This window comes from Meles meles, chromosome 5 (assembly GCF_922984935.1).
Source record: "Meles meles chromosome 5, mMelMel3.1 paternal haplotype, whole genome shotgun sequence".
Classification (NCBI taxonomy): domain Eukaryota; kingdom Metazoa; phylum Chordata; class Mammalia; order Carnivora; family Mustelidae; genus Meles; species Meles meles.
In genome coordinates this window covers 68,833,374-68,846,009 of record NC_060070.1, presented here as the reverse complement: position 1 = coordinate 68,846,009, position 12,636 = coordinate 68,833,374, and the positions used below count along the sequence as shown (strand labels likewise).

Genomic DNA, 12,636 nt, shown 5'->3' with positions numbered 1-12,636 from the left:
ACAAACACTAATGTGTGGGTTGTTGTGTACAGAAGTTGCCTTCTGATTGTGTCCATTTCTTAGTGAAGTCAGAGACAAGGTCATCAGTGGGAGTGAACAGGGCTAAAGAGGTGGGGAGATTTCCAGGCTATAGGCCTGGGACATATGTGACTGTCAGGCAGCACTGAAGGCCACTTGAGGTCAATGATCATGATTTTTTAAAAATTAATTTATTTGACAGAGAGAGAAAGAGAGCATAAGCAGGAAGTGAAGAGGGCCACAGGGAGAAGGAGAAGCTGGCTCCCCGCCGAGCAGGGAACCCGATGCCAGGCCTCTGGGATCATGACCTGAGCCCAGGACAGACGCTTAACTGACTGAGCCACCCAGGGGCCCCCAAGGATCATGATTTAAAGTGAGAAAAACCCAACACCGGGTTTACATGCTTTCTCAGCCATGTTCAGTTGTGTGACCGCAGAGACTCAGTTGGCACACCTCAAAATGTAAATCAGTTCACATCACCCCCTGTGAAAATATTTTAGTAGCTTCCCGTGGCACTTAGCATGAAATCCAAGGGGAACCTGGGTGGCTCAGTCTGTTAAGGTTAACCGTCTGCCTTCCACTCAGGTCATGATCCAGGCTCCCTGCTCCCGGGGGAGTCTGCTTCTCCCTCTCCTTCTCCCCTGCCCTCCCTCTGTACTCCCTCCCCCGACTCCCCAGATACTGTGCTCTCTCTCAAATAAATAAATAAAAATCTTAAAAAAAAAAATGAAATCCAAACTTGCTGGGCCTGCAGGGCTCTGCATGCTAGTCTCCACTGACTTTCTAACTGAATCTTACAGATTTCAACCTTGTGGCCTTCTTGCTGTCCCTGGAACAGGTCAAGTGTGTTTGGATTAGCCTTTGTGCTAGCTGTTCTCTCTGCTCCAATTCTCCATTGCCCTTTCTTTGTCAGCTCCTTATTATCACCCAGATTTTATCCTAAGTGTTACCTCTCAGAATAACCTTCTCCGATCACCGGATCAAAAGCAGCCCGCACTCACTCCCTCTCTTATCAGTATGTTTTAATTTTCGAGGCATTTTTACTTGCTGAGTACTGTGCTGTGGCACCTTGAGCAGGGAGTGCCTAGCACATATTAGATGCTCAGTAAATATTTCTCGAACAAGTGAGTTTGGATGAAGGAAGGAAGGAATGACCACATACAATAAATTGCTAGAAGGGAAAAATAATAAATCTCAGAATGAAAATATTTCCAAAACATCAACTTGTTCATTTTCGCTCTGTTTCCACTTAAACTAAGGAAAAACATAAAAGTCACAGCTGAAATAGCAAATACAGCCAACACCCCATCTTGTGTTGGTCGCTGACAGGGCAGAAGTTCAGAATAAAATCCTTTCAAATTACATTATAGCTGAAATCTTTTCTGACCTCTCAGCTGAGTCACTGTTTATTTTATAAGAAACCTAACAACCTTGGAAGAATATTTGTTTTCTCAGCCTTGCAGAAATGGAAGTAAAAGAACTGAACGCCAAATAGGAGAAAGGAAAAAAAAAATTTTTTTTAAGATTTTATTTATTTATTTGACAGAGATCACAATTAGGCAGAGAGGCAGGCAGAGAGAGAGGAGGGGAAGCAGGCTCCCTGCTGAGCAGAGAGCCTGATGCGGGGCTCCATCCCAGGACCCTGAGATCATGACCTGAGATAAAGATAGAGGCTTAATGCACTGAGCCACCCAGACGCCCCATAAAAATATTGAATGAGAAAGGAAAATGTTAAGCAACACTGTAATATCACCTTTGAAGTTAATTTCACATTAGAAATCGTTTCCTTTCTTCCTCCTTAGGGAGTCATTGGGCTATACATGTCAGGACCCTCTCCTTCCCTGGTGACAAAATTGGACTCATTTTCTTCATTAACCCCTAAATTTGTGAAGACTCCCTTAGCACAGTCTCGGAGCTCACTTCAGCTCCCACCTGCCAGCGAGCTCCCTGGGCTTCCCGCCCACCTGAGTGCACTGAGCTGATTGCATAACTTCTCAATACCATCACGGATTTTAGCCTCCTTTTATTTTTGTCTCTGACATTTTCCTGCCGGGAACCAGCTTTAACATACATACTCCATACGTACCTTAGACAGCTGACAAAATTCAGGCTACTTACATTTCCAATTTAAAAGAAAAATTTGCTGGGCACCTGGGTGGCTCAGTTGGTTAAGCGTCTGCCTTCGGCTCAGGTTATGATCTCAGGGTCCTGGGATCAAGCCTCAGCAGGGAGCCTGCTTCTCCTTCTCTCCCTGCCCCTCCACCTACTTATGCTTTCTCTCTCTCTCAAATAAAAAAATAAAATCTAAAAAAAAAAAGTATTCTATAGTACTACAGAAATAGGAGTCAACCAAGGTTTCCAAGAGCAAAGGTTTCCTCTCTGCTCCACAACTCACACCCTGGTAGATGCCTCCACTGCCGCTGGGAATTTCACCTGCAGGATTTCGCTGAGCCCCCACCCTTTATAATTCTCTATATCAGACCTCGTATCTACTCTTACTCTTCAACACCCAGCACCTGTGTGCTACATCTAGGGTGACCAGGATTTTGGCTTTCGGATTTCCCTTACTTTGCATTTATCACTGAAGGTTTGGATTTAAATTTGAGTAACCGCATGACTCAAAAGTCACAGAAATGTGATTCTTTCAAAAACATTCCATAACTCAGAGTTTTACTAATTTAGACAGTGTCCTTCCCCACCCCATTTCTGAATAAGTTTTGCTGCGTTTTTAGGTAGCCAAAGGATAGGTTGCTAAGGAGTGTCTTATTCTGGGGGTCTACTAGATAGAAAGATTGGCTTTTCTTAAGTTTTGTCCTCATATTTTTATTTGGTTGGCAATTTGATACATTCCAACAGCCCCATATGAAAAATAGACCTGAAAGTTTCTTAACCTTAATTCCAAATTATTTATTCATTCCGGTTTCAAGTTAGATTTTAAAAAAAGAAAATGCAATAGGGAGTGATAATAGAGTAAGTAGGTCCTTCATTTTGTTCAGCTCATTCATAATTGCTTTCTCTCCAGCTCAACTTTGCAATTAGTGTCGTTCACAAGAATTTTAGCAAACCTTTATTTTTAAAGGAATTTCACTCCCCCAGCTAATAAACAGGTAGTAAAAAAGTGCATATGCTCAAGATGGACCTACCATAAGGCCAATGACACTTCATAATTTGTATTTTTTTTTCCTTCAACAAGACCCTAAAAAGCTTAGGCTTCACAAAATGTGGGTCTGCCCCGGATTTCATACACACTTCTTTCTACACACTGATATGTCCAGGACCAGCTTCCAACGCACACTGGTCTTTTCTTCCTTCCCCTCGTGTGTCCTGTAGGAACTCACAGGCAGTCCGCACAAACTGAACTCAGTGTGGGATGGGAGCCCCCACCAGACTCCAGCCTCCCAAGCCTGCTCCTCCTCCTCCTCGTCTTACTTCGGTGGATGTCCCCATTGTATATGGGGTTAGTTCTCTATTCTCGAGAAAGATCCTGATTTTCTTTTCCCTCAACTGTCTTTTTTTTTTTTTAAGATTTTTATTTATTTATTTGTCAGAGAGAGAGAGCAAGAGCGAGCACAGGCAGACAGAGTGGCAGACAGAGACAGAGGGAGAAGCAGGCTCCCTGCCGAGCACGGAGCCTGATGTGGGACTCGATCCCAGGACGCTGGGATCATGACCTGAGCCCAAGGCAGCCGCTTAACCAACTGAGCCACCCAGGCGTCCCTCAACTGTCTTTTCCAATCCAGCTCCCAGTCATCTCATTCCATCCAAGCACGCCAACCAGCCCCGTAGTTTTCCACCCCATTTCTTCGTGAGACTCCCATTGGTCTCCCTCACTCAGCAGCCCCCCTTCCAATCTCTATATTTTGCCAGAGTCCTCTGTAAAAAATCAGGTAACTTTTATCCCCTGCACTGTTGTTTTAAACATACTCCACTGCCTTCAGCATAAAATTCAAACTCTTTACCAAGCAAGACATTTCCTGACTGCTCTCTGCCCTGTGCTCTGGACGTATCTCTCAATCCCCAACCCAGAACTTGTCCGCTTCAAACCCCACCAGTGAGCACACTGGCCTCTGAGTGTGATTCTCCTCTGACTCCCATATACGCCTCTTTGCCCAGATCACTCCTTCAGGATTCTGCCTCGGTATTCTCTCTCAGAAAGATGTTATAAGGGGCGCCTGGGTGGCTCAATGGATTAAGCCGCTGCCTTCGGCTCAGGTCATGATCTCAGGGTCCTGGGATCGAGCCCCGCATCGGGCTCTCTGCTCTGCAGGGAGCCTGCTTCCTCCTCTCTCTCTGCCTGCCTCTCTGCCTACTTGTGATATCTCTCTCTGTCAAATAAATAAAATAAAATCTTAAAAAAAAAAGATGGTATAAATGACATCCTCTAATATATGTGATTTTCCTTTGCGCTTGCCAACAATGGGAAATATTTGTGATGCTCGGTATTTTCTTGCCTGCCTCCTCAACGGAAGAAGCGAGGGACTCCTCGTCTCCTATGTCCTCAGTTCTTTCCCAGTACAGTGTTGGGGGCCTAACAGATGATCATAAAAGAGTTGGTTAAACAATATCTGAAGTGGAGGGGAAGGGAGAAGTATGGAAAAGCCAGACTGTCTCACTTAATCTGCCCACATGCCTCTTCCTCCTCCTGTTGCACAGGCTGTATTAGACTGTAGATTAACTCATATCCTGAGACCGGATCAAAACGTGTTGTGCTTTTTACACCGTTATCCATGATGGAATTCCACCCCCTCCCCCATAAGGAATTTAGCACTGGCCTTGCTTACAAGTTATCAAATGGATCAGTGGATACTTTTTGATCATCTGCTAGGAATCACTGTTATACTAGGCACTGCACAGAAAGGTTTCATAGGAAGAATAATGAGCAGAAGCCATTCCTGGCAACCAATATGTTACAACTTCGTTAAGGAGGTGAAACAGCCAGGGTCTTAGCTAAGGCAGTAGAGAAGAAAATGGAACGGGAAAACATTAAAAATCCAGGAGAAAGAAATATGCTCCGGGGCTAAGTTTATGCAGGACTTCAACGACGAGGATTTGCGTTGTCTTTTAAGGCATAAGGATGTCAGGTTAAATCTCAATGATATATAGAATGTCGTAATAGAAGGAGACATAAAGAGATAAGTGTGTGTGAAGTAAATTCCTGGAAAGAAAATTGTTTCATGGGAGCAGAAAGAGAATTTCAAGAAAGAGTAGGGGTGGTAGATTAATGTGGTTTAAAAAAAATTCTGTTTCCTTTATCCCCTCAAAAGCTTAAGTCAATTTCTACACCCCTTCATTCTGGGCTGGTCTCGGGACTTGTAGGGTGTTGGGAAATAATGGGAATACTGCAGTGTGACTTCTAGAATGTACACTTCAAAAGGCCTTACAGCTCCCGCTTCCACCGCCTTGGAACGTTGCCCAGAATCTGCCATGTGAGGAAGCTATATCAGCCTTCTGGGGGCCGAGACCCTGTGGAGGACAACAGAACCACCCCAGCGAGTCAGCACCCACTCTCATCCACGTTGGTGAGGCTCTCTTACACCGTCCAGACTGATTGGCCCTCCTGCCATGTGGACCCATGAGGACACCCAGAAGGAACGAGCAGGAGCACCGCCCAGGCAAACCGAAGCATCCTGGGAAGTGGGAGTAGTATATTTTAAGTCATGACATATGGGGGTGGTGTGCTACACTTCAACAGACAACTGATGGGAAACACGGATAGATCAGAATGAGAAATGAAGACTGACCAGTAGGTTTGGAAGTTTTAAGTGTCCTGGCATCTTAGTCCTGGAAAAGGCCTAGAATCTAAATCAAGTCTCCGAATGGATGCATAAGAACTGAGGTTCTCAGTTATTTGAATTGTGTATCAGTAATTCATGGTCTTGTTCAGATTCTGTGCTCCCCAAGAAACTCAGTTGGCTTCAACTTGCATAGAGCCAGTCAATGTGCTGATCAGGCCAAGGGTCTAGACAGCCTTCCTGACAATTAGATTTCCTTGTAAATGAAAAACTTTCGTTTTCATTGTATTTCTTAAAAATCAGGGCTTTATCTATATTGAAAATTTACTCTACAATTTTATATTTAACTCACAGCTTGAATTAAGAGAGGTCTTTCTGCCTGCTAAAGTGAAATATTTAAAAAAATGCAAACCACGTCTAAGTGCATAAAATACAAAGCAGAAGTTTTCCAAATCCTACTCGGAATAAATATGTCCACATAGAGTGACCATGAAATCACCTCGCAGGTTCATTCTTCCCTCAGATTCCTGTAGCAATCATTTCTGTCGGGCCCACTGAGAGTGTTTTTAGAAGAAATTCCCACACTGTAAATAAGTAGCACCCTCCCATTAAAACCCAAGAACAAGTATCCCTACATTGCCTGAGTGTAATGATTTATTGCTAGGAAGAAGAACAAGTTCCGCTTCATTCTGGGCCCCTGAGCATCCCCTCCTTCCCTGCAGTTCAGCACTTAGAGATCTGAGTTCTGTTACTCAAAAGGAAAGAGTTTTCTACAGCCCACGCCTAAATTAAGCTGCTTAAACAATCTCTCTCTGTGAGATGTATTTAACCATCTTCCAGCTGCCATCCACAGGAGAAACTCTTCAGCTTTCTGAAATTCATCTTGATTGTGCCGTATTTGGAATAAATGCAGTCATTTGAACCCAAGGGTTTTCCTGGTCATCTCAGCCTTCACAGGTGGTTAGGGCTTCAAGATGACCTACGCGTTTGAGAGCAGAAGGAGGCCCACAGAAGGAGGCCCATGGTTCTGGCATGGGGTGCGGGGGGTGGAGGGGTATAACATTCCAAGATTTACCTGAAACCCCAATCAAAAAAATCCCCTCCTTCGTGGGGGACCTAGGGAGATGAGAAGAGATTCTTTGGGCATTACTGAAAAGAGCTTTGAAAGGTTCACCGGTTAGAAAGCACTGGTTATTCTAATTCCTTAGCTTAGTCACCCAGATTCATCACACGGCACAAAAACTGAAATTGTGGGGGCATCTGGGTGCCTCAGTGGGTCAAAGCCTCTGCCTTCAGCTCAGGTCATGATCTCAGGGTCCTGGGTTCGAACCCCACGTCAGGCTCTCTGCTCAGCAGGGAGCCCGCTTTCTCCTCTCTCTCTCTCTGCCTGCCTCTCTGCCTACTTGTGATCTCTGTCAAGTAAATAAATAAAATCTTAAAAAAAAAAAACAACTGAAATTGTGCTTTAAGATATGGTTTCAGGCCAAAGGGAATATCCTGAAATAATTTCAGATGTTGGATCATCATTTGGTTGTATATAAAAGCTTCATTTTTTTTTTTTTTTTTTTTTTTTTTTACTGGAGCGTTGTTCAGAGAGCATGAACGTAATACTTACGCTTTTGCCAGCTCCGCTGATATTTGTTCCAATGAGCGTCCCTTTGTCTCGGGTATAAACACAACGACAAAAGCCAGGGACGCGAAGCTCATGATTGCATATATAAAGCAAACCCACGGCAAGCCAATGAGATCTACAAGGGACAAGAGAGACTGGGTTAAAAATGTGCTTTGCCTTGCTTTGATCCCATTTTGTGGACAAAATGCTTCTTGGGGTATAAATAAAAACATGTATATTTTCAAACATGCTGGTAGTATCCTGGGACGTAGCAACCACAAGTTGAAAATATAGCCAACCTCTGTAAGTTTCCTTTTTACAGACTACCCCAGCTTTCTCTCTTACAGCCTTATGACTACCACAATTTAAACCCAACGCCACCTTCTTCGTGAGCATGCCTTTCTTTTTCGAAATGGTAATATGCCTGCTCATTGCAAACAAATAAAATAAAATAACCTCAAATGACACAGAAACATTGAAAGCAGAAGGTCAAACATCTCCTCTGGCTCCTTACACTCACATGTCCCCTTCTCAGGAGAAACGACTGTGGCAATTGGGTTTCTATGCGGTGGACATTTTTAAAGACACTGATACAGATGTACTTTTCTTGAAATGAGCTCACCCTTCTTTACCCTTATTATTCAAATAAATCACTTCGTGTTGGCAGTATTTTCTCTTAGTAGCTGGCAGCGTGTTTTAAGGCCTCCTCCCGGATTCAGAGGAAGAAGTGTGAATAGTTCTAAGGAAAGGCACTCACTTGCTAAGAGTCATCTGCAAGCGATCACACCTTCAGGTGCTGTCCTATCTGGCCTGACAGCCTAGAGTGGCCTCTGACCGCTGCTAGCCACAGGTACAGTCCCTTGGTGGTTCCTGACCCTGGTCAAGTCACAGGAAGTGGCGAGAGGTGACTCCCCGCCCCCGCCCCCAGCCCCATGCATTGGGAGCCTGCCCTGTGCATCGTGCCCCACCCCGGGGGCTCAGGGGCAGGAAGCCCAGCCTGGGGGAGCAGTGGGGAAGAAGCTGGATCTTTACAAACACAGGCTCTGATTGACCACAGCCAGAAATAGGGCAAACAACCCTTCACAGCTGCACCCACAGATCCCCACTGGAGGCCAGGAGAACTGACCGAGCAGGTCCATACTGAGGCAGCACGGCAGATGCAGCCTGGAAAGATCTAAGCATATTAGCCACCTGTCTGTCAGTCATGCTGAGGTGAGCAAAGTGGGAAGAAGGGACTGCAGGACTGCTCTTACGGTGATTTTAATGAAAGCCCCATCCCTCTGTGCTTCTCTTGCTGCAGGCACAGGTTTTTGCCCCAGTGAGTGCTTAATAAAGTGCTTGTAGAAAGGGTCCTCCTTTCCTCTCTGGGACAAGAAACCAGGATACAGACAGAGAAAAAACCCCCCAAAAACAAAAGTTCACCTCACCAAACCTGCCCTCTGTTCCATTTGAGTACTTCCGGTAACAAGGAAATTCTTTGGAAATTCTCACTGCATGGTGGGTTGGCCCCACTTCTTACAAAGGTCTTCCTCCCTGATTCAGAAGCCCAAGTCTCCCCTTCAGGAGCTTTAGCTCAGAGGTTCTGCTTTGCATTTGGTTCTGCTCTCCATCCCTTCTTCATGACAGCAGGACAGCCCACAGCCATGCAGATACCTGCCTGCCTCCCTCCCTTCCCTGAGCACCTTCTTGCCCCAGCCAAACACCCTGAACTCTTGCAACCGCCCGCACAGACCATAGGTCCCACATCCATTCAGGTGCACCCTCGCCCCCATGGTGGACACACGGCAACTCTGAAAATTTCCAAGAAATCCTCTTAGGATACTTTACTCGGAGCTGAGCGCAATGCAGCTGCATCCTGACCACTGCCCAGTGGGTCGGTTTCCCTGGAACACACTGCTTTTATTGATACGGCTGAAGTTCCCTGAAAAGGCTAGTGTCCAAGGGCTTGCTGCCAAGCAGAAGCCCTACGTCTTCTACTTGGAAAATTGGTTTTTTGAAAGTAAGTACAGGTTTCCCTGCTCTCGGCAAGTTTGCGTTATGCCACTCTGCTTTTCTCAAAGATCCACATTAGTATCTGTTTTTGCTAACTGAGAGAAATCCCAAGAGGATTTTTCGCCCTCCAGAAGTGGTAGTTGCTCCTCTGCATCATGCCCTCTTGGCTTCTGAAAAGTTTCCTAGAGATGCTCTAGTTTGAGACAGTGAGAGAAACCTGTACTGAATGTCAGGCTTAGTCTAGTGAAATGTCATCTACAGGTTCATTCCAGGATTTTTAAGTGAATGTGTTTTCCAAAAATTTGCTCTAAATGCAGAAGTACTTTTCAATGTGCATTAACTCTCCTATAGGTTAGCTATCCTTCCCAGGGATTTGTGTCCTCTTTATCCACCCCTGATCATTTCCATTCTTTCTTCTATTTTTTAATTTAAAAAAATGTTTAAGCATAGTTGACACACAATGTTACGTTGGCTTCAGGTGTACAGCATAGTGATTTGTCAGGCTTATACATTATGCTGCTCTCCCTCCATTTTTTTCTCTTATATTTCTCTTTTCTATATCAAAGAGCAGATAAAGTGTGTGTGTGTGAGAGAAAGAGAAAGAGAGAGAGAGAGAGAGAAGGTAAAAGGCACAGGTCTATGCATGTGATCTCAGTAAGATCGGTATGGTTGGTGCTAATGACCAATTTCTTCATTTCCTTAATCTGGGTCTATTTCTAAAAATGTGGGACATAAACATTTGAAATTTTATGTAAAAACCCAAACCAGACTTAATTAATAACTCCGAAAGTTTATTTCCCAAAGTAGATGTACTAAAAAAAAAAAGGTGGTTGATAAGATTCAGAAGTACTATACATTTTTGAGTATATATCCACTTTTTCAAATTTATATATTATATATATTATTTAATATTCATATCATATGCATATATGAAGGAAAGAGGAAAGAAAGGAAAGAGCTTATCGGTCAATTTTGGAGGCTGCTGGGGAACTACCTCATTATTTGGAAAACTAGAAAATAAAGAGAAAGTTTCAAGCAACTTTCTTGCCTTTTTTCTTTGATTCACACTTCAAGGTCAGGCAAATAACTAAGGAGAAGAACTTCTCCTTAGAGAAGTAGCTATGATCAAAATTTAGAAGGAATGATGAAATAAAAATAACGGATCTGGGCGATGATCCTCACGGAAGCCTACATGACAAAGTGGGAGACAGACAGGTCGTGCCCCTATGGCAGGATGCACGCAGTCATCTGTGAAGGAGTTTACAAACAAACAAGTGAGAAAATCTTAACCTGTTCAAGCCACTAGATCTGGACTGTAGTTCACTGGAAACACAAAGGACAGAAGGTCATGTGATAGGATTATAATCAGCAAAACCCAGGATGGGAAAAACTCTATGATACAGATAACTGTTTCTTCATTAAAAACATAAAGATGGGGAAGAAGAGGGAGAAATGAAGACAAAACCTACAAATTATAAGAAACAGTCAATTCTAAGTTATGTTTTTGGATCATGATTCAAACAAAGTATAAAAAATAATTATCAGACAATTGGAAGAATGGGAAGACAGATTGGATATTTGATACCAAGGAATGACTATCAAGACAAGGTCTTGATCATGATATGACAGGTAGAGTTTTTAAGTGTCTTATCTTTCAGACATCCATGTAGAAATTTTATAGACAAAATCATGTTTGGGATGACATCATATTCAAGATGTGACTCAAAATAATTTGGGGAAAGAACAGGTGGGGTTAAAAATGAATTAAGAGTGATAACTTTAAACTGGGTGGTCGGCACATCAGGTACCTTCTTTTACTTTGGAATGTTCTGAATTCGTCCACAGTAAAATGATCTTTAGGTGAGTCTGCTTGCCTCATATTTGTCCTAGGAGCACGAAAGGTGTTAGAGGAAAACAACAAGTCCTTACCGGTCAGAGTCAAAAATGTCAGAGAGATGAGAAGATTGATGCCCCAGTTCATGCTAGAAGTTAAAGCCATGGCTCGTCCTCTAATTCCACCGGGAAAAATCTCGCTCAGGAGCAGCCAGGGCACTAGAAGAAAGCGAAGAGTGGGTGTCGGGCAGCAAAATGATCAAAAATCCGTTGAAACTGAGGGCCAGCCCTCTGCCCTCTACCCTCTGCCCCAGGCCTTCGTGGTTTGTGGCTGTAAGAGCTGGGCTGGGCCCTTCCCCGGCAGGAGGGGAGAGGAATGTGCTTCCTCCTCATCTCCAGCCCAGTGAGAAAGGATTCGGGAGGAACACTGACAGAGCCTGACAATAATCCTGGAAGGAGGGGGTATGTGACACAGGTCTGAGAATGCAAGTGGTGGGGGTGGGGGTGGGGGGGTGGCTGGGTCACCTGCTGGGGAGCAGCCAGAGAGGCAGCATTGGACCTCTGCCGGGCTCAGAGCCCACACCAGACCAGGGCTCTCCCTGCTGTGTGTTCCTGCCCTTCCCTTGGAGAAGTCCAATATCACAGTTAATGAGTGGGTAGGAAATGGAGCCAGGAAGGCAGGGGGAAGGAGGCCCACTGCTCTCTCTTCTGCCGCTCGGTCTTCCTGATGGGGGTCAAGCTGAGTGGACTGTAGCTCTGAATTAAACAGAGCTCCAAAATTCGATTATGATACTTGATGGAATGTTTGAATTTCTGAAAGGAGACTCTTGCTGGCACCAAAACTGATCAGAGCACTTTTTATTATCCGAGAGTGACAGGGAACATTACAGGACTTGCCCGATGGGATCAGAACTCACTTGTCTTCTGCTTCCAGCCCATCAAGTCCAACGCGCCCTAATAATAGCTACACGTTCTTACAAGGGGCGGAGTGTTTTATGAACCTTACCTCCAATGATCCTCCCCAAATCCTACAAGTCAGGAGCTATTACTATCCGTCTTTAGAGGAGAAGAAACTCAGGCTTCAAGAGTTAATCATTTGCCAAGGTCAATGGAGCTCAGAAGTGGTGAGGGGGGCACTGAGTCCTGGCACTCAGTCCATGAAAACTCATGCTTTTTAATCATGGTGCTCTCTTGGTGGTAGCTCAATAAATATTTGTTAATGAATAAGTAAATGCACAACGTAAGCATTTGGTTCTGCACAAAGAAAGGACGTAGGAGCTGCCCCAGCCCTGGTTCACTACTGGTGAAGTCACCTTGTGCAGGAAAGCCAGCAATTAAATACAGACTAACTGCAGTGTCCTAGCCCACCAGAGGCGGTGGGGGGGGGGGGGGGGGCAATGCCAGCCGCCACTCGCCTTTGTGGATATGGGGCCGTCAGCTGTGCCTCAA

The 12,636-nt window shown here is 44.6% G+C and overlaps 1 protein-coding gene across 5 annotated transcripts in view; it reads right to left on the bottom strand.

The window, feature by feature from the left end:
• SLC2A12 (solute carrier family 2 member 12) overlaps positions 1-12,636 on the bottom strand; it is a 55,723-nt gene that overhangs the window by 5,354 nt on the left and 37,733 nt on the right. For 3 of the 5 annotated variants that reach the window (XM_046005153.1, XM_046005156.1, XM_046005155.1), the window contains 2 exons: positions 11,284-11,406; positions 7,366-7,498 (listed from right to left, as the gene is read on the bottom strand). In XM_046005153.1, the coding sequence (XP_045861109.1) occupies positions 7,366-7,498; positions 11,284-11,406 (256 nt within the window). Of the gene's footprint in view, positions 1-4,360; positions 5,482-7,365; positions 7,499-11,283; positions 11,407-12,636 lie in introns of those variants that run through there. The other 2 variants (XM_046005158.1, XM_046005157.1) reach the window with 2 other exon arrangements.